This window comes from Botrytis porri (assembly GCF_014898465.1).
Source record: "Botrytis porri strain MUCL 3234 chromosome Unknown BPOR_005, whole genome shotgun sequence".
NCBI lineage: Eukaryota > Fungi > Ascomycota > Leotiomycetes > Helotiales > Sclerotiniaceae > Botrytis > Botrytis porri.
This window is the reverse complement of record NW_024066079.1, coordinates 1305089-1331113: the sequence shown is the minus strand read 5'-3', so window position 1 is coordinate 1331113 and position 26025 is coordinate 1305089. Positions and strand designations below refer to the sequence as shown.

Genomic DNA, 26025 nt, shown 5'->3' with positions numbered 1-26025 from the left:
ATGATATTGATCAAAAAGACGAGAGGGAAAAGATTTTATTTGAGAAGAAATTATCTGCACAGAATACAAATAGGAAGGAGTGAGATCCGAGGTTCTTGTCACGATTTCTTACACCGACAACCGACTCGCTACTTCCAAAATGCTAGGTTTTAAGGATCTCATCGAAGATCTAGTGTAGCTTATAGGGCCTCAAGTAAGAACACAATGTGTAGGAGCTCTCAGGAACTAGGCTAGCTATTTAAGGAATTGGTATTTATTAAAAAGTTCACAAACTTTCTACCATGCTTGCATAACAATCAATCTCCCTGAACAAGAAAATTTCGTTTCTTCCTGAACTCCCAACCAAGCTTAAGCAATCCTCCAAACAATACCTAAGTATTAATATGAGATATGAGAAGAACTTTTTGGTCAAAGTATCCGGGCGCTTAGAACCTTCCACACAATGACTTCCTCGATGAAATGGTTGAGATGACAACGAGAATTGAGTCTAACTCTTTCAATTGAAATCACAAACTGATATCGCCATCAACTAGAAACTTTACAATCCCAATCCCTTTGCTTAACAAAACTCTCACAAGATTGATCATTCACTATGAGAGCCATAAGGTCTTGGAGTTCTCGGTCGGAACTCCGGAGCAATATCTCCCGAACCTTCCTCTTCCTGTGTCGCATTCTTCTCTTCGACGTGGCCCACCCAGACTGGTCTATTATCCTGTGTTCCTTCCTCTAAGGCTTGGGTTCTTTCATGCCTCACCTCCTCCCATGATTCATCGCTACCGTTAACCTCGGCCTCGTGTGCGACGCCATGAGATTTCGCGCGCAGGCCTTCAACGGGGCTGACAGCTTCTGCAATTCCATCGCTAGAACTACCAGTTTCAACCTTCATGCTGTCGGGAGTAGAAATAGTACTGTCGCGATGTTCAGTGGGGAGCTTGAGTCGGTGAACGTCGGGCTGTGAAGGCTTGGCATTTCCGGTTGAGGAAGTAATATTAATTGGTTTGGTCTCTCCATGAAACTCAGGGGAGATTGTAGGTACTGGCGTAGTATCTGAATCTGAAGACATCTTGTTTTGGGTTTGCAATCGTGTTTTGATTTTATTATTGTATTTGGTGATCAATGTGAAGCTGTTGTAGTAGAAATAAATTTGTAAAGACAAAGAAATGCAGCAGTGGCGTGTTGAGGGGCTATGACGAAATCCAAATCAGGATCAGAACAAAGAAATTGTACCTCGGACTCACGCGACTAAAGCCAAGAGATATAGCGATTGGTTAAATTCCTATGTATTGAGAACAACTTTGATTGGGTATGCTCATTTAAAAGTATTTAGTAGTCCCAATGAAAGCCACAACTGCTCAACCACATTCTTTTTCCCTTATCTAACTGACGTTAAATTCAAAGGCGTACGCAGTACTTGTATCCACTTGATAAATAGGAAAGGTCACACTGTTCCCCGAGTAAGTATGAGCCACAGTACCAAGATCGTTCAGCGCTGTAACGGAACCAAATGGGCCACCAGTATTTGGAAATCCCCAAGTATTGATGTTCAAAGTACCAGATGTTGGTAATCCAACAGAGGATAAACTGTTTACCGTAATTTGCCAAGTTCCAGTTGCAACGCGTACTCCGCATAAAATCTTTACTTTGGTCGATCCAATCGTAGCATAAGTATCCAACTTACCATCTGCTGACGCTGAGGTTCCAACGCGATGCCCGGTCATGTTGAGGTTATAGTACTTGTAAACCTGCCATTCTCCATTTGGCCGGTAACCGGTGGCAGTCGGAGAATAAGCTGAGGCTCCAGCATTTGGTTTACCAAGAAGACCGGCCATCAAATCGTGAAGTGGCCACCCACTGAGCCAATTCCCTCTTAGCCCAATAGCGTTATATCTCTCCAATTGCGAAATCCACCAAGCAGTGCCAGAAGGGACTTGTTCGGCATTCGTTCCATACTCATCGATGTTAACAGTCTTTTGAGGGAGGCCGTAAGTGGTAAGGATTTGCTGAAGCCCTGAATAAGCTGTTCCCATGTTTGCACTACCACCACCTTCCATGTGCCAGACCCATTGATCTGGAACACTGTTGTTTGTCTTTACAAATGAAGCAAATCCAGTCCACCAATTACTGCTGAGAGATGGAGGCCCTGCATAGGCGGGACCAATGAGAGGAACAGCTGGAAATGCCGCTCTAAAATATCGATTTAGTATATAATTCTGCACAGGATCATTCTACTATTTACCTGAACCTGTAATAAGTTCGACCCCACAATTGGAAGTACTGGGCTTGACTTCTGTTCCAGAATGCGGTGAAATCCGGCTCATTCCACTTTGGGGAGTCAGCTAATAAGCTTCGGATGGCGATAGCTCAACGCGGTTTGACTTACAATATCAATTGAAAGACCAGCCGTGGCACCATTTGCATTGATGTCAGAGATCAATTGCGTCAAATAGGAATCCCATGAAGCCCAGTTCCCATTGTCTCCAGGGTAAGGAACACTCGAGTTTTGGGTTCCGTCTGCACCCCACAAATCGTGGATGAGGAATATGAATTTACCACCATGTGCTCGAGTAGATCGGTAATTTGACAACGCTGACGCGAATCGAACCTAGGACTATTCAGCAATTTGTACACACTTACTTGACAAGAAACAATCTAACGGACCTTATATTCAGACAGTCCCCATATCCAACCCCGTCCTGGTGACGGGACCTGGGCACCACCCGCTCGCGCATAATTAAATCCCATATCAGAATAGAAAGAGGTGGGAATCTGTCCCTGAGTATCTGGAATGCCATAGAGAATGCCCGAAGCAAGGTGTCCGGTAGAACCAGTATTATTGTTCAGATTGACAGTAGAAGTTCCTAGGATAGTCTGTCTTTGCAGTATATTTGAGCCATCTGCAATGGCTGCCAAAAACAAAGAGAGTATGCCGTACTTCATGATGATAATCAAACGAGATGGTGTACCTCTGACGTTCTTTTCATGCTCAAAGCTTTAGCATCTTGCCTTCCTTTATATAAAATTTGGCTGCCGATCTCCCCAATCTCGTCGTCAAGGTTAAACGACAACCCCGCCATCCCCGCCATCCCCGCTTTAACACACGATCTGATAGTGCTCCGGGGTTACGCCCACCGGAGTCGTCCACATTATCATCCCGTAGTTCCCACACATGACACTTACATGTTTAACGCTGGGTTGAGTACCGGTAGATACTAGCGCAAACTAGTTAGGAACAAACCAGCATATACGAACTTTGGCAATGGTGACGTTAACGTGCTATCGTACCTGGGCCTGGTTCGAAAGATTGAGGTATTCACCCGCTCCGTGTATAGTCTCGAAGATTTCGTAATTATCACCCATCAAATATTTTTGGTTGCGATTCCGCCTTTGCATTTGTTCTATCGAGAGATCCTTCATCAGGCAGATCGATTCTCGGGAGAAACAACAACTGATGGAACTATTGTGACAACTTGCAGAGGCCCCTTTAATAATTGGCCAACTTCAAATACTAGCCATGAATATTGCCAATTTGGAATGCAATCGAACAAGAAGAGAAGACATACCTTCGTTGTTTACATCAAGTTTAGAAGTTTACAGAATCTAGAGGAGTGACAATTTTGCTTGCTAGATCAACCTTTTTTTGTTTGCGTGCTTAGTCAGCTTCACTTTTCTAATCTAAGCAAAAAGCTGTCTTTAGTTAACGTAGTTTATTAGTGCGTACACCATATCAATACGTACACCACTTCAAAATACATCAAAATTAGTCTTTTATTAATATTTTTATTTAAACCATTAATCATTATTTTTTCTTTGGAAAAGTTTCCTTATAAATAATAAAAATAAAATATTTATAAAATTTAATCTTTTTATAGATATCTCAATTGTAACTTAAGAATATCACACTTTACATTATAAAAATCTATTTCTGTTACGGGAGCTGCCTCTAGGGTCACGTGGAAGTGTCTAGAGTTCTCTCGAGGTGGTTTAGACTAAACTTCAAGTAGGAATTCAATAAGGTTGTAACTGGTTGCAATTCTCGTAACTATAGTAATGAAACTAGTGATTGTTCTTGAGCACGAAGCTCTACATTGTAATGAAACCCATTCCCTTATATAGACCTTCGTTCTCGTCTGGATAGCTTGGGTAGACTGTCTATCCCGTCTATCCACGGATAGCCTGGATAGCTTGGGTAGACTGTCTATCCATCACGTGACACTTGCCCCGTGACCTACATGATACTACTGCTTATCTAACCTGTGCTTACTAGATAACCTGTACCGCTATCCCTCCTGTGCCTACTGTAGGGTAGGTGCCAACAAAAGATAGGTACCTATCTTTTAATCATTGCTTATTGATTCGGTTACCGCTATCTTTCGTTACCCTTTAATCCAACTGTCCCTACAGTGCTGTTTTCGTAGGTTCCAACACCAAGGCCTTAGGTTTATCTTATAATCCATGTTGCGGTGCGGGTACCTCCGTAACAATTTCTTTAAATAACTTTTTTATTATTATAAGATTTTACTATTTTAATTCATTTTTATATTATTTATATAGATAAATATAATATTTATAAGGAAAAATTAAATTATACCAATAAATAAAGAAAGTGCACGGTTATACACGATCGTTTTTTGTATGTAAAAATAATAATGCACGTACTGATATAGTGTATGTACTAATAAACCACGTTATATAAAAAAAAACCGTAGGGAAAGATCTCTCCATGTAATTAGCAAAATTGGCAGAATCACAGACAGAATGTCTAACTTTCTTGACTCAATTGATCACCTGAAAAATACAAACATATATTTTAGGCGGAGATACGACGTCGTCTACTGATACAAAAGCGTTGTGGTACCAAGTAAGGTGTCTAACTATACCAATAAAGCAAAGAGCCGGCATTTTCTGTATTCATCGCGATCAATAAGAATAAGAGGTTAGAAATATATGAAAGAGAGCTTACCATGATTGGAGTCGCTGTCCACTCCTTGAAATTCTTCCTCGGATGCTCAATGCGCTTTCGTCGCGTAGGCACATTTCGTAGCGTGGTCAGGATTTCGTATCCAGGTCCAGCGAGTATTGGTGAAGTGGCAAACAGTGTTTGCTCTTTCCAGTACGTCTTGTAGTGTCGCAGGAATGCTCTTTGAAAAAATCATGTTCTGCGAATTGCATGCATAGTCTCATAGAAAGAATGCTGGCTTATTCTTGTGACGTACATCTACCTTCATCTAGATTATACAATCAATTTCAATTTCACATCCCTATTGATTTGTGGACTGATTGTCTCGCGCATTTGAAAACCCGGCCTATGTCATCAATGTTTGGCTATATCGCAAAGAATGTTATATCCAGTTCCAAGTACATATCCATGTTAATCTCACTTCCCAATCAAAATCCCCAACACCAGTTCCGATCCTTTTTTATGTTCCATATCACAAAGATCCCGTGAGCCTCAAATCCCTCGAACTAGCACCCACTCTTATCGTAAAAGTTCCCTCAGTGGGCATAACCCAATTCTGCCTGACCACATCCCAATAACTTAAATCCCTTCTCGTCAACTCAAATTTCACTGTTGTCGTCTCATCCTTTGCAAGTTCAACTTTCTCGAATCCTCTCAAGACTCTGACTGGAAAGTCGATATTGGCAGCTTCACCACTAATTTTGTCATATTCAAGATATAATTGTGCCACTTCTTTGCCAGTCACACTCCCAGTATTCTTGAGGTCGACCGATACAGTGGCGTAAACAGTCCAAAGATCAGGGTTACCGCCTTCATCTCCACCAGCTGGTGATGGGGTCTGTTCGATGTCATAGCCCTCTGGGTATGGGTATTTGCCCTCCTTGATATCCGAAACCTTTTCGATATATGGATAAATAAATTTAGAGAGCTTCCTGAAATTTGATGGGAAGTGGGCTTCACTAGGGTCTGGAATTTTTTCCTCGAAAGTAGGTGGGAGAATTCCATCTGGGCGAGTGGCTGGGAAAGATGATTTGGGTAAAATTGCATCAATCTGGATGTTTGTGTATTCAAAAGTGGTGTATGAGAGTCCGAAGCCGAACTCAAATGTAGGTTCTAGATTGTATTTGTCGAAGTGGCGATAGTCAATGTACAAGCCTTCTGTGAAATTCTGCTGTGGAACAACAGCATTCGGATAGTACAAAACTTGACCACCAGAACCATAATCTTGCAGAGATTTTCCAATGGTATAAGGTAGCTTACCACTTGGATTGACGTTGCCAAGTAAGATATCAGCAATTGCATTTCCACTCTCCTGCCCAGGAAGATTTGCCATTATCACTGCTTTGACTCCTGGCAGATCAATCCATTCATCCATAACAACTGGTCCAACAGCATGGACTACCACAATTGTGCTACCTTCCCCTCCTCCACACCCTTCAGCGACTTGTTTCACAAGTTTCCCGCCTCCATGTTGTAGGTTCAAGTCATTGCGGTCGCCACGAATACCTTCATAACTAATATATCCTTCTCCACCATCGGAATTGACAAATACAATGCAAACATCTTGGTCTTTGATAATTGCTGGAGCCTTCTTCAATGGGGGAGAGTTTGTAGGAAAGACAGTAATGTAGACATGTTCCGGGTTGAACGATTTCTTGATACCCGAGATTGGAGAAATCAAGTAAGGAAAGTCAACGGCACCAGATCCCCAGCCAGATCCTAATGTACCTTTGTTGCAACCTCTATCTGGGCACACATTTGGGCCTTCACCTTCGCTTGCATCCTCGCCGAAGATCCCTATTCTGTATACGATTTCATGCTTTTCTGGTGAGCCCCAACCATTCTTATTCAGGGGTAGTAAATTGTCTTCGTTCTTTAGTAGCACAGTTCCTTCGGTGGCTACTTGACGTGCTATAATAGAATGCGCTTCTTCGCCTGCACCTTGAACATCGATAAATTTATTGACAACTTTCTCGTCCTTATCATCGGGGCTTCCAGCATTGATATATCCTTTCTCTTCATTGGTCCATGAGGAAAAGTTGGGACCCTCACCATCAAATTTTGATTTATCATCTTGTCCCAACTGATACCAAGCAGCTACAATTCTGGTCACCATGTCATTGAGTCTCGAGACGGGCAATGACCCATTCAGAACTGATTTACTCAGCTCGGGGCCCCATAAAGATTTTCCATCAACCCAGATAAGGCCGTCTCCTGGCATGGTCATATCAAGTCCAGCAAGTGCGCTTGCTACACCAGATCGTTGCGCAAGCCAATCGGATTGGACAAAGCCTTGAAATCCAAGTTCATCTTTCAGTATTCCGTTGAGAAGCTTCGAGTTTCCACACGAATATGAGTTGTTCACCATTTGGTAACTGCACATAACGCTGGCCACTCCAGCTTTTACAGCATCTCCGAAAGGCCATCCATACAGTTCGTGCAGAGATCGATCGTCGATGTTTGATGACATGGCATTTGGTAATCCCCACTCATAACTTTGTCTGAAGTGTTCTTGCTCATTCCCAACAAAATGCTTAATCGTAGCAATAACGCCTTCTTCTTGAATGCCTTTGATGGTTTGAGCTGCGGCAATACCTTGAAGATATGGATCTGTGCCGAATCCTTCCCAGTTCCGCCCGCCTGCGGGCATTCGACCTATTGGTCCAACACACGGTCCTAAGAGTACATTGACTCCCTTCAATCTGGCTTCTTGGCCATGTGCCTTACCCCGCTTGTACATCAATTCCTTGTTGAACGTCGCGCCGACAGTGATACCTGCTGGGAAAGCCGTTGCATTATCGGCGAAACGCAGCCCCAAGGGCCCGTCTTGCAAGGCGAGACCAGGGAATCCTACATTCAATGCAGGACCAGTATTGCCAACTGCAAGACCCATCTGCCATCCAGTACCCGTGGTAATATTCACCTTTTCTGGCAACGTCATTTTTTCGACCAACGCAGCGGCCTTCGTATAGCTCTGGCTCCATTGTGAGACTGTCCCTCCAGGTGGTGTTGGGTACCATGGCGGCGACTGTCCGGTTGCAGGTGTTTTCTTGTATAACCAGAACCCTCCTCCAGCGAGAACCGACCAAAACACTACACCAACGATAATTGTTATTATAAGGCATTTCGACCGTCGAGCCAAAGTACGTCGTAGATTACTCAATTGAGTGTTGGTATGATATGCGGGCACTGAAACGTGAGGGTGATTCGGATTGAGATAGTCCGTGGCGTCGATATCAGATTCCTCCGAATTTCGATAGGCATCTTCGAATGATTTCCGAATTGGCGTTTGACCATTATCGTCATAATCTCGCAGAAGCCCTTCGCGGCTCTGATTTTCTTCTTTACTGCGATCCATTTTGGATCGATATTCAGATTGACTTTGATCCCGATCTGTTTTACCTGGTGATATGCCGACTGTGCGTCTCAGCTCAAAGGGCGTGGAATCATTCAAAGCTATAAGGAAAGGAAAAGAATCACAGATTCATTGATTGAGGAGATATACTATAAGATGTAGAGATGAAAATAAATAAAACCTGAATCAAGGCAACCTACCTAAAATAAGGTCGATGGACATTTGGCAGAAGCAAATCTCGTGTTTGCTTTGGACCAATGTTGTTGGGTGCTCTCAGACGGGAGCGTGGGTAGCTTCCCCGGTTACAAACAATGTAGTGAGCTGACTCGAAATCTATCAACAATTGAAGCAAGACTAAAACAAGCTTGGATTTCTCTTTCGCGCCTCCATAAATTAGGTCAAGAGTCACACATTCAGTGAGTCAACCAGCGAATACAGCTGTCAGTTGCGATTGTTTCATTCAATAACTTGAGTTAGACCATGATGAAAGAAGCAATTCGGGCCCAGAAATTCCACTCTCTGATGTGAACTTCCGGCATCCCCGGTGAGCTTTGACCATTTGTTCACTACAGTGGATTTCGACCAGAATCTAGTCTAGCTGTTCTCCATTTCATCCCTATCACAACTACTACACAAATCAATAAAGATTCTCGTACTCCGAGATGCACAAGATTCTGCGTTGTGATTGACAAGTGGAATCACTGTCAATCATTGTGAAAATAGCAAGTGGGCCTTTCGACAGGTTATGCCATCATATTCAACAAGCACCGTCGACACGATGTGTGGGGAAAGTTGCAGGCGGATGCGGATGTGCATTAATCATTATGCAAATAAAGCCAGGAATAGAAAGACTTGCGTGTTGCGATCGCAATCTGATGGCATTATTCCCACCTTCTCATAGAATCCAACAAAGTGGCCAGAAAGCGGGGTGGGTTAGTCGACTCACAACTTGGTTCAGCAATATTTGTTTTATCAGCCACTTGACCTCCCGCTTGATGGACTAGATCAGCTTCCCCAAAGCCATGCTCACAGCTTGGGGGGTTTTCTGAGGGGGTAGAGGAGATCGTTTGCAAGCGAAGGCTCTCTTCAACTTCTTATCTCGGTTACTGGAAGGTATGATTAGATCTAACGACTCATGTCACTCACAATACCAGAGATGATACGAAGTCTTTTATTGAGCAAGACTTGAATACACTCGATCCTATTCAAGGCCAGGATGTAGAAATGAAGCTACTTCGTAAGTTGATCCGTGAGATACCCCCAAAAGTTGCTAGAGGGTCTTTTTCAATTATCTTTCAGAAATTGACTAGGATCACGGAGTCTGATGATATTGAAGCGATTCTGAATGAAGCTTCATCCGATGATTTAGTGGCACAAGAGATCATTCCCGATCTTCTAACCCGGTATCGACGAACTTACACTTGAAGCACTCGTCAGACCAGCGACTAGCGCAGAAAACAAATTTAATCTTGTATTCTTGCTAATTTGCCACGCTCTTTTGATTTCTGGAGGCGATGAAATGAATGTAGTTCACCAGTCATTCATGCGTTGGAAGAATTGCAGACGCATCCTGAACCTTTTGTCCGATCGATCTTTAAACATTATAGGCGCTATATCGCTACTGTGCGGTATCAACTAATACCGCATCTCCAGATTTCTATAAAATCTAGATAGAACAATCATTATTTAACCAACCGCAATGATTGAATGCACTAGAAGCAGAGAAAAATGACTTGCCGCTTGATCTCGCTTGAAGTCAAAAATCGATTGTGTTACTCTTCACAAAGCCGCTCCTTGCATCATACTATCCACAGGTCAGGGACTTCGCCAAGTCACTGAACATATCCAAATATAATATGGTCACTGTGATTGCTTATTTATAAGATGACAGCCCAGCGAATGATGCGATCGGGCATGAAATTCTGGCATGGATCGTTACTCATGTCGGGGCTTGATCAAAATATGCTCATTATTTAAATTTTAATGTGTCCAAATGATATTCTGGCATAGGGTGACGATCATGAGGATGAGAGTACCAGAAGTGGTTCATTATACACATAATGCGAAGGCGGATGCGGGAACAAGTTGACCTATGCAGATGATTTCAATGTGTGCAAATCACGTTCTCAGAGGATATTTTGTGGCGATTGCTTGCAAAAGCTTAGGATAAACCACTGAAAACATGAGCTTGTCATCTTTAGCATACTTGGTTGTGTGTTCCGCCATAGAGTGACAACAATGTGACAGGAAAAGGAATTGTAAGGGTGACAGATGAGTCGGATAGTCTAGAGGAGCTGAAGATTAATGACTAGGTCGAAGATTTGAGAACAATCTAGAGATTGGATAAGGACAGATCACTTATCAATCTCATCTAATAGCGGGAACAATCGAGGCTTTCTAAGATTCCAATTCTTTAATCGTGAGGTATCGTTGAGTGGCAGATTTGACAGTTAGACCGTCGAAACTATCAGGGAAACAGGGGGGGACTCATACACTTTCCTACCTATTTCTTTGTAATAAGCTGATTATCCTTTTCATCAAGAATCAAATATAAAGTTAACTTGGGCTAACCATGCGACTCTCCCTTTCTTTTTCCCCTGCTCTTCATCTGAACCGCTACCCTGACGTATTTTGAATGAGCACCATAAGAACCGCCAGATAACCCTTGCAAATCATGTTCATATTCATAATTAACCTCGTCGTGAGCGACGGCCGCTCCCGTAGACTACATTGAACAGTGGCCTGTGCAATCGTCGACCTTGTTCTGAACAGTTTTATAATAGGGCTTAGCCCCCGCTGCTCACATTACAATGAATCGCGCTACACATGGATCGAGACAGAACTTGCTCTTGCAAATAGTGAGCGAAGAAACCATCAGAGCATGGAGTGGCTCTATTCCATAATTCTGTTGGTTCACTAATTCATTTTTTCTCTTATATTAGACACAAGAACATAATAACACAAGGCAATTCATTGTTCTAGACCTCTAGACCTTGAAGATTGGCACGGTTAGACGACTATGCCTGTCATATAACCATGCTAGGACAACTTGGTGACTGTATATAGATCGTACAAGGGTGAAGCTAAGCACTAGGTAAGCTATTCCCTATTGCCGACCGTGTAACATATTAATTAGATGTCAGAAAATTACGGTGCATCGGTAGTGACGGTTTCCTGGGAGATAAAATTGGAGCCGAGAAGGTTGCTGAACCACCCGAATGATGCATGCCAGTAAGCCGGTTCACTCACATCCGAGCCTCATGTGCACGACCACATGAATCTTTCGAAATCACTTCATTCTTGGACAGTACTTTACGACATACACAATCATTGAATAGTCTATTACTATGACCTCGAAATATTAACGCAAAAACGAGCGACCGATTCACATCTAGACCTTTCCATCGCCGGCGTCACCCTGCGAGTTTTATGAATCTATGAATGAAGAAAGAAAGTAAGACCATGGAAATTTCTCTGCCATTTCTCTTCCTTTGTGCATCAGGGCTCCAGATCGAAATTTTTCTGTATCTCAATGACCCTAATTCCCACGGCCAAGATTCCCCAAGAACTGCACTAGAAAAGCGCAATAGCCATCGACGTCAGCAAAATTGACTACTCTAGGATGACTAGTACCTACGCGACAGTCGCAAAAAATGCTTCAAATTGACTGGCGGCGGTCCCAACGAAGATGACAACATATGTCAAAATTGTGAAGACGAACACAACCAGCGTCATCAATTCACGAGAGAGTTCAAGCAAGAACAAGAGACATATTGGGGTTAGAATCATGCCAGTTAACACACCAAGCGACAAGGTATGAGCGAGAATGGACCTCAGTCTTTCATCGTAGTATGATATCTCGGGGTGAACATTCTTTTTGAGCATCCTCTGAAATGAGTCAGTCTCCCTCCTAGATCTGAAGATATCTGATTGATTTAATGGCAGCGCCAAAAATCGAAAGGAAAGGGGGTAAAGCAATATTCATTCACCTTAAGAAACGATCGATGGCTGCTGAAAAGACCACTGTCAATAGTTCATTTGAGAGGGTTATCTTTATCTCAATTATTGAAGGAACAGAAGTCCCTGTGAAGGTGGATATACTTTTGAGCCTGGCGACAGAGGGAACTTGTGCCAGAAATCCAATTAGAGACTGAATCACGACTATGGCGTGGAGGAAGAGGCAGGCCACGAGTACGATGGTATGACAGCAAAATTTGATCTGCTCTTGTTATTCTTGATATCCTTTGCTTCAAAAATTGGTACTGACCATAATGCTCCAGTTTCCTCTTCAAGTTATCCATCAAAGCGTCTTCATGCCACTCAAAGGACCGAATTTCTCCATTGTCATGTTCGACATCTCTACCTTCCTCAGGAGGCAAAGATCCCCCTAGTCTCCAATATTCCCGCGTTCTACTTATTGCAGCATCCTTATCGTCCTGCTCTTGAATTTGTCGCTCGATTGCGGTGATCTGTACCTGCAGATAAATCAAAATACGCATATGGCTCTCATCGTGTCGACAGAAGATCAAAAAGTCATCATGTGTCAGCTGAAAACGAGCAAGCTTCGGTATACCTGTAATGAGGTCTTGCCTTGGTTGCCGTTAGCAATTTCAGTTAATGGAAGCATTTTATTAGTGAGATTATAATCACATCTCGTTTCTTCATAAGTGAGCTTTTTCTTTTTCGTCTCTAATTTTTCGTTATCCGGCAGCGTGGGAAGAGGCGATTCAAATGTGCGATTGGGGTCGTCTTATACTCGCTTGGTCCACCAAGCAATCAAGAAAGCTTCAAAATTTCTTTAGTAAGTCCCTCTCCGGTCAAAATGGGTCTCTTATTCATCTAGGAGGTAAGTCGGGTACCCTACTTTCGGGCCACCCCCCTTTTGGGCCACTTTTTACACCAAAAATGGAATTTTTAACTTTCTTATTTATGAATAGAATTTATTGAAAATTTATATATATATAATTTAGATTATTTTTAGTTTACCTTGAAAATTTCAGATTTTTAGGAATTTTCTATATTGAGATCTAGAGCTTTAAAATATCGATTTTTAAATTTATATAAGAATCATATATAAATTTGAAACTTTTATAAAATCTTTAATAACTTTTTATTAAAAATTACTAAAAATAAATTATAAATTTTTTTTAAAAATTTATAATATATTTATTTTGAAAGATTCAGAAAAAAAAGAAAATTTCCTATAAATAAATATTTAAAAGAATACTCTCAAAATTACAAAGATTATTTATACTATTCTAAACTTATTGTATATTATATTTTTATATTTATTAATTTTTTTTAAAAAAAATTTAAATTTTTATATAGATTTAAGTTCAAAACTTTTAAAAAGATATATATTTTTCTTTTAATAGTTGTTATTAAAAAGTTATTAAAGGTTTTATAAAAGTTTTAAATTTGTATATGATTCTTATATAAATTTAAAAATCGATATTTTAAAGTTTTAGATTTTAATATAAAAAATTCCTAAAAATCTGAAATCTTCAAGATAAGCTTAAAATGACTTAAATTATATATATTCAAATTTTTATTAAATTAGACTATATATTGATAGAGATATTAATAGGCTAAAAAGCGATTTTTGGTGTAAAAGAGTGGTCCAAAATAGAGATGGCTTGAAAGTAGGGTGGTCGATTTACCTTTCAAGTTTCATTTACCACTCACGAGTCAAGTCAGGGATCATAGTTCCTTCGGTATCGGTAGGTAAGACAACTCTATCTCGCATAGGATTGGGAACCTGATCGGTATTGCGAAGACGTAACTCTTCAGGCTGAGTAAGCTCTGAAGTTGCTACAGCCTCGAGCTCAATATCTTTGGCATAACTGTCACGCTGTGAAGGTACGCGCATTGCTGGGCTTGCGCGAGGCGCTTCTGCTGCGGCTTCAATATCAAGCGATATGATGAAAGTGGAATAGTAAATTGATATGGAAATGAAATCGTCGTGAAAATCCTACTTCTTCAACCAGGTAGGCAGTTTTGCGGCCCAACACTCGAGGCTGTAGACCCAGAACTCTGGTTGGTGTCAGCTTATTGCAACATCACCACACCATCATGACTCGTTGGCGAACAAATGAGAAACGCTGTTTTTGTATTACTCAGAAAGAACTGCAATTAATCGCAAGGCTGTCCATATTTAACTGTTTTCGAATTCGTCCGTAATGACACATTATTCTTACTTTATTCAGGATTGGAGAGCCGAAACAAATATCCGTAGCGTTATTTTTGTTTGTTTAGACAGTGAGAAACCTATTGTAGAATTAAAATGGGAGCGTAGAATTGATCTATCACGTCTTCATACTCGATGGAGCTTTCAGGTCCTTCAAAAACAAGCTGGAGAAGCAACTGCATTCTTGTTTCCAAATTATGCAATTGGAAAATGAGTGAAAGTTTTGAAGCCTCAAAAATCATCTCACTGTCGACCCCAGCTTTAAATACTGGAGATCAATATGATATTTGAGGATCTTGTGTCAACAATTCATATCTGACGTTGCGAAACGTTCGAAAATTCGAGATAGAAAGGCTAACTGAAATTCTTTGGATTTTATTTCATGTGTAGCTAAATACATCTCACAGCTTGTACTGAGATCAACACTAAATAAATCAACAAATTTTGCCTCCATAAATTCAATGGAAGTCCAAACACGATCAATCGCTCTCTTCAAAACTCACACACAGCCACGAAACCTTAACAAAAAACTAATTTATCCCATCACTTCCGTAAAGTGTATGCAAGCCTCTGCGAATTTCATGTAGCATTGGACCCAAAGCTCCATAAGAAGCTGCTCTTACGCACTGTGAAGCTCTCTGCCGAACTACAGCTACCAAATATGAACAAATCACTCTCAACACCATTGTTCCCAGAGAAAAGCATTTGATTTAGCGGTTCAAAGTGTGAGATACCCTAGTAAATCAAGGCAGTTGCGTGGTGTGGAAGCGAGAGTTGGTTATGAAGGATTCCCTTTGACAGAGCCATGTATTGTATTCTTATGAGCGTTTGTTCAAATCGTCCTGTGGACCATGCTATTGAGCTACGAATAGCCACCTTCTTGCACTTTCAGACGGATTTCGGTTCCTATTTCGATGAATGTTAGAGGCTGTATTGTAACCAGATGATTGAGAAATGCATTATTTACCGATGCATCAGGGTCAGACTAAAACGGCACTAGCGAATCGTCTTATCAAGTCTTAAAGCAGTGTCATAATTACATCTACTGGCTTTGGGGGTGAAAGCACATCTGCTCGATTGACAAGATCTTTATCATGAAGTTTGCTTTGAAACATGCTGCTGGCTGTCTTCTGCTAGTCTATTTGCTGGTAATAACACTTGGCGAATTGTGTATTTGCGTATTTGTCTTCGAAACTTTACAAAACTCAAATATGATAGCAGTAGAAACTGGAGGCGTCAGTGCTGAATTTCGATCGTTGCAGAACGCAGAAGGTTGACATCGGTCGCCTCTTATATGATTACTCTGCGTCTAACGATTCTAGAACTTCCCCAAAATCATCACCCAGTTTCCAAGTAATCGCTTCCAAGAGCTATCATGTCCACTTGTGGGACGCCGAATAGCTGTGAATAAGAGTTTGAAGTTGCCGGGGCAAGCTGAAGACATGTAAAGGAGGGATCTAGACTCAAGAGCCAGTGGGATTTGACGTGTTGAGAAAGAACAGGACAACCTTTCAGGTCAAGCTCTCAGATTATGTCTTCAATGACGAGGGTCTTAGCGGAGTTTACTAAAGAAGATGCAGAAATTGAAAGGTCTTTGTGTTACGGTACCATAATTGCCAGGTAGAGTCGTGGAAGGGATCAACAAATCTCGAGCAATCATTGCGTGTGTCGAACATCCGGAGGTATTGAACCAAGTCGCTTGATTCGACGTATGCTCACACGCAATGTCCCTCATGATACCGGGGCTATTTCTAAGTTTATGTGCATAAAAATCCAAGAAATCGCGATAGCTTCTATGTTTAATAAGAATTGGCACCATACTCAATGATTGCTGATAGGCCACACGACATGCCTTTATTTTCTTCAAAGGCTACTCATTGCTCACGGACTGGTTGTGAAAAGCATAATTCATAGAGGCTAGAGGCAGGTCAAACAACTGGCTTCCGCCAAAGGTAAAGTATGCTTCCATGATCTGTGATTCGCCGTACCTTTTTCGCCGGTCGTAGAACTCGTGCCATGAACGGATAAGAGAGTATACTTGATGGTATGCAAAGCAATAGAGATAATCATAAGTCTAATAAATAACTGAACTCGTAGACACACTATTAGGAAGGGGAATTAGGCGTTGTAGCTCCAAGCCGAGCATCTTTCATCGTGCATCCGTCCACGTCGCCCTGCTCAGGTGGTAGATTTAAGCAGCAAATAATTCATACAAAACCCCCTCAAAGCCTTTCTTCTAATTTTATTATGGATCCAATAGTCTAAATTTCCCAAAGGCCAGCACATCTACCAGGTTCAAATTACCAAAAAACGTCTAGTCCCTTTGCTACAATCGAAATACCTGAGAATTCATTCCTCATCCTGGAGGTCCGGATTATTCTTCTTCTCATAATTAAGAGTGGGTTTCAAAGATTCTCGAGGACTGAAGTAACATCAACTTGTTCAACCCGCCAGTCTCGGCCTTGGACTGGCGACAGCATATAATTGTCACAAATGCACGCATGCGAAAGTACTTCACATGCATTTGCTACCAATCTTTACATACTTGCCAACAAGGTTACTGATCCTTTGAAGATCTCAATCACGTTTAGATAACTCGGTCTGCGATATGATGCAAATAAAAATGTGTGTAACCTCATCTAAACAGGGGAGTAGGAGGTTCATGGCATATGAAAAGATTGGTGTCGGGGGAAGAGAAGAAGGCAGAGGCAGCAGGAAGCAGGCACTCTGATCATCCAAAACGGGATAGGATCCACTTGCAACAGCGTAGCAACGAGCATGATATTCATATTAAGTCAACCGACGCTTAAACTTGATCTATCAGTTCTCGAGCTCATCTTATAAGACCATTTCTTTCCGTCTTCGAGATGTGGTCATACAATACGAAAGAGAAATTCAGGCCGGCTTTCTTCGTCCATCTGGTACTTTGAAAAATTAGCGAAATTGATTTAAAACATCAACAAGTGTTCGCAGACATCCCTACAATAGGAAGCTGAAAAATCTTTGAAAACCTATTTGTACAAACTTATGCATTCCATATTTCATTGCATAAATAAAAGCTGCATTTATCAACCTCGGTAGTCATTCGAAAAGTAGGATTGAGAAGGGAAACCCAGCAAGTCCCTGAAGAACACTCGTCCACTAAGCCAAGTCATCATATGGCGATTTTAGATTGCTAATTTCTTGTCAAATAATAGCATTATTATCGATAAGCTCCATCCACGCATATTCACTATCGTACCTGTGCAAGATGTGGAGGAAGGATCTTTCTTACAACGCTGGAGAAGGATTGTATGAAAACTGCGATAGTTCGTTGATTCTAGCTCATGCTTTGCCCAAACAGAAATTTCAACAGCTACTAAGCTATAAAATTGTCCGGTAACAGTCAAGGTACTGCAGAAACTTCTTGAAGTACCTAGTTTTCCATATGCATGACCAATTACAGAGTCCGTCCCAACTTGGGACGTGATAGTGCAAGAATTCCAAGCTGTGTGAACAAAAAAAAGCGCGACGAGTTTGCAGCTGCTCTATATAATTATCTAGTTATCTCCAAGCTTGTAGAATTAAGTCAGAATAAGCCTCACCAACTGGTAAAGGCCATAAAAGGAAGTTCATAAGTAATAGCGTCGGAGTGATCGATCCTCTTGGTACTCAAAGATCCCTCGGCTTCGCGTGTTCGCAAATGCGGGGATGTGCGTGGACATTCAATCTTAGTTTGGAATTCGCTATGTCGGCTATTCAAGGAGAGTTCTTCTAGTCACATTGATTCGTGTAGTCTCACTCCATACTCTCGGTGCATGATGTGTGCTACAGCACTTTCTCTGTCTTTGAAACCATGTCTTCTGCCAGGCACAAGTGACACGTATCATTGTCAAGATGGCAAAGATGATAAAGAGTTTATACGAGTTCATATATATGGCGTAGTGTCGAATGTGAGAAACCCCTGTGGTGACAAAGTTAATATTACAGACAAAGAGAAATTCAGTATAAATCCCTATACAAATTTCTATTATATACATAACAATATTAATCTTTCTTTTGTTATTAATAAAATATCGATTTCATTAATAATGAATATTATTGATATAAAATATGATTCATTTATTATTGAATTTTAATAGAAAAAAAGAAAATAAGGGTTCTTGAAGGCCTTTAAGATTCTAAAATCTTTGAATATTAGAATTGTAAAAAAGATAAACAAAAGAATATATATATAAAGATTAAAAGAAGGTTATAAAGATAAAGGAAAGGAGTAAATATAAAGATTAAAATGAATGAAAAGTATTAGTTAAAAGTCTAAAGAAAAGTTTGTTTATTAATTATATTACTTACCTATTACTTTATCTTTAATTTATTTTTCAATCAGAAACTTTATTATTATATTATATAATATAGAATATATTAAATAAATAATTTGATTTTAATATAAATAACCCTTTTTATTTGAAAGTGATTATTTTAGATTAAAAATTAGAATTAGCTTTTGAAATTCAAGAAATTTATTAAGACTTTATTGATTAAAATAAGCTTCGTAAATTACAAAGATTTAGATTAATTATATTAATACTTTAAAAACGATTTATTCAATATATAATTAAAGAATTAAAGAATTTATTATAATGACGAAGAGTTCACTTCGTCAAGTATTAATTCTGCCACCACAGGATACTTGACCAAGCGAGAACTGTGAGCCTTTTACGTAACTATACTTTATCAACGATATTTCATCTTTAGTCATCAATATTTCTGTGAGAGCCATGATTACTAAGGTATATATAGGTCTACTGATCAAACTACACTATCTGATATCTGGCAGCAATTTCATAGTTATACGAGTATTTCATCTACCATTTCATCTGGCAACTACTAGACGAGAATTGAGATCTTTAAATAGGTACTACAATAGAACTTGGCTATACCGGAATAAAAAAATTGACCAATTGAATCCGGTATAAACATGATTCCGGTATAGAAATGGTAAGGCATTAAGGTATCAACATTTTGTAGCTCAAAATTATAAATTTCATTTTATATTAAAGTAGTTTAATATAATTTCTTATATTCTTTATTAATTTAATTTAAGTTTTATTTTATACTTTCTTTTTTATAAACTTTTAATTAAATTAATATCAAAAATATTTTATTATTCTTAATATTTAATTAAAATCTAAATAGCTTCAAAAGCTTGAAAATAATTAATAAAAAACTCTATTTCCCTTTCTATTCTTTTATTCTTTTCATTCTTCTTCATCACCTTTTTAGCTTGAATAATATTATCAATTAGAGTATTCAAATTGTTGTTACTTTCAATAATATATTCTAAATAAAATGAAATATATTTTTGTATATTTGATATACTAGCTATAATACCCTAATACTTTAAATATACTAAAATAAGGTGTAAAGACTTTAAACCTTCTTTAGAATCTTATTATACTATTAATAATATTATAGATTATAATTCTAAATTAATACATTATAATTTATCCCAATAATTTGAAATAATATAGCTTTTAATCTCTACTCAAACTAATATATTCTATTAAATTACTTATAGAATATTAAGCTTTTTAAAATAATTCAAATTGTTATCAAAGTATCTAATTATAAATCTAATAGATTAATATTATAGATAAAACTTTCAATTTTATATAATACCTTGATTAAAAAGTTAATATTTAGATATAAAATTTAAGAGTAACTATATAATCTTTATATTATATAACTTATCTATATTAATCAGAATATTCACAATTAATTTATATACTGAAAAGTTGTTTATAATAAGCAATACTTTCTTATTCTGTTATCTTATAATACTATCAAATTATATAAGATATTCAGCAAATATATCATTATTTATTCAGGATTTTGAATTTGATTGATATTTCACTTCTAAATTATTAAAAGTAATCAATTCTATTCTTCTAAATATCTATAAAATCTATACTTTCCTAATAATCTATAAAAGAAGCTTATAAATGCCTATAGAGTTATTAATAAGAAGTACTGTAAATCAAGCTTTTTCCTTCTTTCTACTAGCAAATTCGAATATAGAAAGTATACAATCTAATCTATCTTTTCAAAAGAGATCTGTTTTAGTACAATTATAGATATCATTTATATTATATAAAGTTATAATATATTATATCTTTTCCATTATAATATCTGTTTTAAAGCCTATCTTGTTACAACGGATTAGTAACAGGCTGTAGAATCACTGACTTATAGGCTATACTGGTATTATAGGCCTCAGTGATTCAGCTGCAGTATACCGGGGGACACTAGGCACCCAAGGAAAGCCTCAGGCATGTATATAGTATTAGTTATAGAATACACTGAATCATAGGACATGGTTCCTAGGACAGTAGGGTCCTAAGAAGAATAAGCAATACAGGACACAGTAAGCAAGAGAGGTCTTGCTAGGATTAGTAAGCTCCCAAGGGATTAGCCCTAGGACAGGAAATAAGACAGGACGACAAGACTCACGGGACTAGTATCACGTGATGGACCATCCCATCAGTCCCACCGATTATTATCAATGGGATCAGTGGGATCCCACTACGCCCACTACTCTCAGTGAGTGGGATCGATGGGATCGCAGAGTGCAAAGGTCTATATAAGGGAAAGGGTTTCCTTACATGTAGAGCTTCGTGCTCAAGAACAATCATTAGTTTCATTACTATAGTTACGAGAATTGCAACCAGTTACAACCTTATTGAATTCCTACTTGAAGTCTAGTCTAAACCACCTCGAGAGATCTCTAGACACTTCCACGTGACCCTAGAGGCAGCTCCCGTAACATATCTCTACAAAGACATTTTTATTAAATTAATATCTTTTTTATATAAAATTATATTTCTTAAAGCTATTAATAAAATCAATTAACTAAGTCTTCCCTTTATTAAATAATAAAGGTTTATTTTTATATTTAAGAAGCTTTTTTCAAAATTCTATAGTTTTAAAATATAAAACATTATTTATAACAAATCCTACATTATAATAACGATTGCATCGAATTTGCTATTTAATTAAAGCTTCTTTGAAAACAGAGTAAATAGAAAACCGAGTTTTAAATTAAATTAATTCGTATTCTAAAAGCTCTATTATATTAAGCATTCGAATTTCTTACTTAAAAGATCATTAATAATCGATTTCTTTAGCTTTATATTATATTGAGCTCTATATTATATTATTACATCATTGTGTCTCTTATTCCCATATTTAAAATCCTTTCACTATACTCTTAAAGCTCTCTTTTATTAATTTGTTAAATTGATTCAAAAGTCATAATAACCAGCTCTTTTCAGCTATTTCGATGACAACAATAATAACAATAATACTATATTCGAAGATTCATTTTTTCTAATATATAACATATTAATTAATAATAAAAGTTTATACTAAAATTTAATTAATTTAATTTGATATTCCAATTTTCATTGAAATTGTAATATTTCCATATAAATTTCGGAAAAACCACAAAAAAAATCCGATATATTCAAGTTTCCGGTATATCCCAGTCCAGTATAGCCAAGTTCTACTGTAACTCTACAATTAGTGAATAGCATTCTATAGCTCTACCTCTTCCTCCCTTCCCCTTAATCATCCCTCATCTCTCATCTCTCATCTCACAACCTTCTCCAATAAAATCCCCCCCACACCATTCCCCAAGATCTCTCTCATTTTTCACCTCTAAATCTCTCCACCCCTTCCACATCCACCATAATCCCATCATCTACTATAATACAACCCCAGTATTCATCTCTAGAAATACTCTTTACAAACATTATCAACACAACAACCACTTCCCGAATGACATCACTGCAATTACACAATCACTCATCAACACGCATCCTTAATTCATGAATTACTATTAACTAATTGCCTCTTGCCATCAGGCGGGTATCACTTAACATAACGCTTCAATAAGACCTAACAACGCTTTGTGAAAACAAGAAAACAAAAAACACTATTCATGACATCATGAATCGTATAACTCTCCATCCACTTCCTTCTCTCTGCATCCCTTCACATCAGATATCCACAAACACACATTCTCTCCCTGTTCCAAATCTAACAATCCATTCCCTGCCTCCATTTCACCACACCTAAACTCTAATCACGACCCCCCATCCTATTGCTCCCGCCTCTCTAACCGCACAAGCTAAACATCCTCTCCCCTTTCTACTGATCAACGCATTCCATCCTCTTTCTGCACATAAAGCTCTTAACAACATTTCCGCATCACTTCCAAATTCTTTGTTTCTCTCCCCACTCCTGATTTCCCCTTCCACACCCACATTCAAATTCAAATTCACATCCACCTCATCAGGAGGCGAGGGCGGTAAAATGGTACTGGCACAGTCTATCACCAAAACTTTGGGGATATTGCTTGTAGTAGTATGAGTACTAGCCTGTATAGTTGCCGAATAAGCTCCTTCGACTGGGGACCTCGGTGAGGAGATGAGTAGAGAGGCAAGAGATTTCGATGCTGGGGATGTGAGTATGTGTTGGAGAGGTATGATTGCGTATGTGAAAGCTTTGTGAAGGGGGTGACCTATTTTTCGTTAGTATTCCTGTGCAAGATTAGAGAAATACATAAGACATACCCATATTCGGATCGGGAATTTGATCGCTTTCATCACCGTTTTGTTGAAATAATGGACTTGTAGGGGACTTCAAAACTTCGATACTATGAGATTTAACACATGGATGGGCGGTAACGAAATGAACATCATGAGTAAGAGCAACATTGATTTCCTTCTTATCGTCTCCATCGAGACTCAATAAAAATCTCATCATTGCAGAATATGTTTTGATACTGGGCGCTGTTGTTATCTCTGTCTGTGGGGTTGGCTCTTCTTCAGTGGGAGTTGTCTCATCCGAATCAACGGCGAAAAGATCTAATGACTCAAATGTTATCGATGGAGGATTCAATGTCGGGGAATCATAAACTGCGACAAAATCACCTGGAAGTATTGATGAAGGATCTGCTCCACCAATAACACTTCCATCTCTTTCAATGACAGCTTTCTGGAGGATTCTAGGGGTGTCTGTGGTAGCATCTATCGCTTCATTGGTCAGCACATCGTTTGATTCAATACATGTTAGAGTGAAAACTTGCCTTCTAGTGACGCTGTATCAACATCTATATTAACCCAGGCCTCGCCAGAAATTCCTTTAGGTTTGACATCCGATGAGATCCATCCCATACATTCAGACGAGTTTCTACCAGCGGCCAGAACTCGACCAATTATACAAGCTGTACTCCAAAAGCTTCTTTGGTCGAATACAAACCCACCATACAGATTGGCCTCGTCTCCCAATTTCTCGACTGCAGCATCATCGTTTTCTAATAATGTTGAGATTAGAAAATGGCTCAGACCCTCACCAGGGAGCATCAGGCCACTAATGTAAGAATTTGAAAGCCATCCAGAAGAATTGATCAAAGCAGACATTCTCTGTGTCGATCTTGATAAGCCTCGTCGTGGAACAGGCCGTTGACTCATGAAATAGGAAGTTTTTTGTGTTGAAACGGACATCGGTGTTCCAGTAGATGGAGTATTTTGAGTACTATCGGAGATATATATATCATTTGACGAGACTTTCTCGTTCAATTTATCCAAATGAGGCCATTTCAATTTTTGAGCGAAGTGTAATAGTCCGGCTAATTGTCGAGTCTCATTTCTTCCACGGAATGTATATGTCTGGACACTTTCGGGTTGTGCACTATTCTCGGCCGAGGCTGATGCTCCAGTCAACGATGCCAACCATCCAGAAGCTTTCCTTTCTGGAATGATTTCGGAAATACTTTGTTCAATGCGGATATTTTCGAGCCAGGATCGAGCTAAGATGAGTGACCACTTGACACTGGGCGTCATACTTTTTTCGAGCTTCTTAACATCAGCAGGTTTAGCGGGCTCTAGACCATTATCGATATTCTGAGATACTGTATCAAGTCGTACTAACAACTCACACGAAAGTAGTATTTGCAACAACAACCAATACTTTTGATCCTCGGAGTCATTCGTGAATTCACTATTGCTAGAGATACCGTCTCCTAGATCACTTTCGAGTTGCTCGCCCCATAGTATCTGTCCAAGACGAATTCTCCACTCAACAAAACTAAAATCAACCCAAATATTAGGTTCAGCTAAGACCTTCACAAGAACCTCGATTTGGACCTGCAGACTATAAGGATCATCTGTATCGGTAACTCTAGAAGGTGGAAATAGAATCTGTGTGAATAGCTCGGAATACAGCTCGACAGTAGAGCGGCTATGCATTTGATCCTCGTGGTAAGAAACACCAATATCCATGAGATGTTCGTAAACAGCGGACTCATCGAGAGGTCTTATTCCATCCTTACCATTTGCAAATCCCCTTCGCCTATAGAAAAGTGAATAGAGTCCAGAATCAGGCTGTATCTCCTCAGATTCTTTTAACGCATCGGCCACACCTAACTCCAACGCTGCTTGATACCCTACAGTTCCCTTTTCAATACCCTGCATACTGAGCATGTTCGGTCGTTCGCGACATCGTGGCATAAAATGGGCCCGGCGTTTCTCAGTAACCTTCGCACCTTCCAGACTTATTGGAGCTTCTCTCGTGATATGCGGCCACGCTGTGATACAACCCCATGCCTCGTCTTGTATTTGCACATGATCAGACAGATCTCGTATCTGCAAGCTTGAGTCCCATGGGAAAGCTATCTTGGGATACGGTGCGCCTGTATGATGACCTTCGGAACGTGCATAGAATTGAGGAGCTCCAGAAAATAGTTCGCGAAGCTCTTGATCCGTAAGAGGTGAGATTATCCTATCTAATTTCTTGTAAGGCCTAGAAGAGATCCCTTCCGAAGACGCAGGCTCCTCGATTGAAGGTGGTGGCGGCGGAAGAGGTTTATTGTGATTCGACATGGGACTTGAGGGGTTGGTTGTGGGAGTTTGTATTGGAATTGTCTGGTAACGACGAGTAATATCAGCGTCATTCCAAAGATATTACAAAACAATCACTGGTGAATCAATGGAAAAGTAAATTACCACGGTCTGCTCCTTCCCCGGCTTGTCTTTGGAGGAGAAGCTAGAGATTTTGAAAAGGTTTCGAAGGAAGTTGCGCTTCGACTTTCTTTGTAACTTCTCTGGAGTCACGCTCAAACTGAAGCTCATGCGATTCTCATTTTGACTTTCGTTTCTATGCTTCAGGAGGGAAGATATTGAAGGCATCTTGGAAGTGAAAAAAGAAAGAAAAAAGCTACCGCGTAGTAATGTATCAATGGTCATCAGATCGATCAGCATGCAGGAAACGCGATTAGGTATAGCAGAAAACAAATGAAAGGAGCAATAGAAATGGATATAAATGAGGAGCCAGTTATGTTGACAACCTGGTATGCGGGGAGCTGCATAAGAAGAACGTTGAAGTGAGAATAAGGTGACCAAACAAGTGCAGTGAAAGTACTTGTACGAGCAAGATGGCATATACAAGAAGAAGTATTAATATTCGGAAAGATTTCTGAAACCCACA

At 39.4% G+C, this 26025-nt stretch overlaps 4 protein-coding genes across 4 annotated transcripts; all 4 read right to left on the bottom strand.

The window, feature by feature from the left end:
• Nucleotides 1–583: 583 nt before the first annotated feature.
• Nucleotides 584–1063, bottom strand: EAF01_004087 (uncharacterized protein; the record flags this gene model as incomplete). Its single annotated transcript, XM_038912341.1, has 1 exon — nt 584–1063. One exon carries the CDS (start codon nt 1061–1063, stop codon nt 584–586), a length of 480 nt encoding a protein of 159 aa, XP_038772025.1.
• Nucleotides 1064–1376: 313 nt separating this feature from the next.
• EAF01_004086 (uncharacterized protein) lies at nt 1377–2937 on the bottom strand (the record flags this gene model as incomplete). Its single annotated transcript, XM_038912340.1, has 4 exons — nt 1377–2184; nt 2237–2322; nt 2381–2602; nt 2659–2937. The coding sequence occupies 4 exons, from the start codon at nt 2935–2937 to the stop codon at nt 1377–1379; spliced, it is 1395 nt and encodes a 464-aa protein (XP_038772024.1).
• Nucleotides 2938–5429: 2492 nt separating this feature from the next.
• Nucleotides 5430–8315, bottom strand: EAF01_004085 (uncharacterized protein; the record flags this gene model as incomplete). The annotated part of the gene is made up of 1 exon (XM_038912339.1): nt 5430–8315. The coding sequence occupies one exon, from the start codon at nt 8313–8315 to the stop codon at nt 5430–5432; it is 2886 nt and encodes a 961-aa protein (XP_038772023.1).
• A 14295-nt stretch (nt 8316–22610) lies between these two features.
• On the bottom strand, nt 22611–25727 carry EAF01_004084 (uncharacterized protein; the record flags this gene model as incomplete). The annotated part of the gene is made up of 4 exons (XM_038912338.1): nt 22611–23059; nt 23112–23567; nt 23627–25463; nt 25545–25727. 4 exons carry the CDS (start codon nt 25725–25727, stop codon nt 22611–22613), a joined length of 2925 nt encoding a protein of 974 aa, XP_038772022.1.
• Nucleotides 25728–26025: the final 298 nt, after the last annotated feature.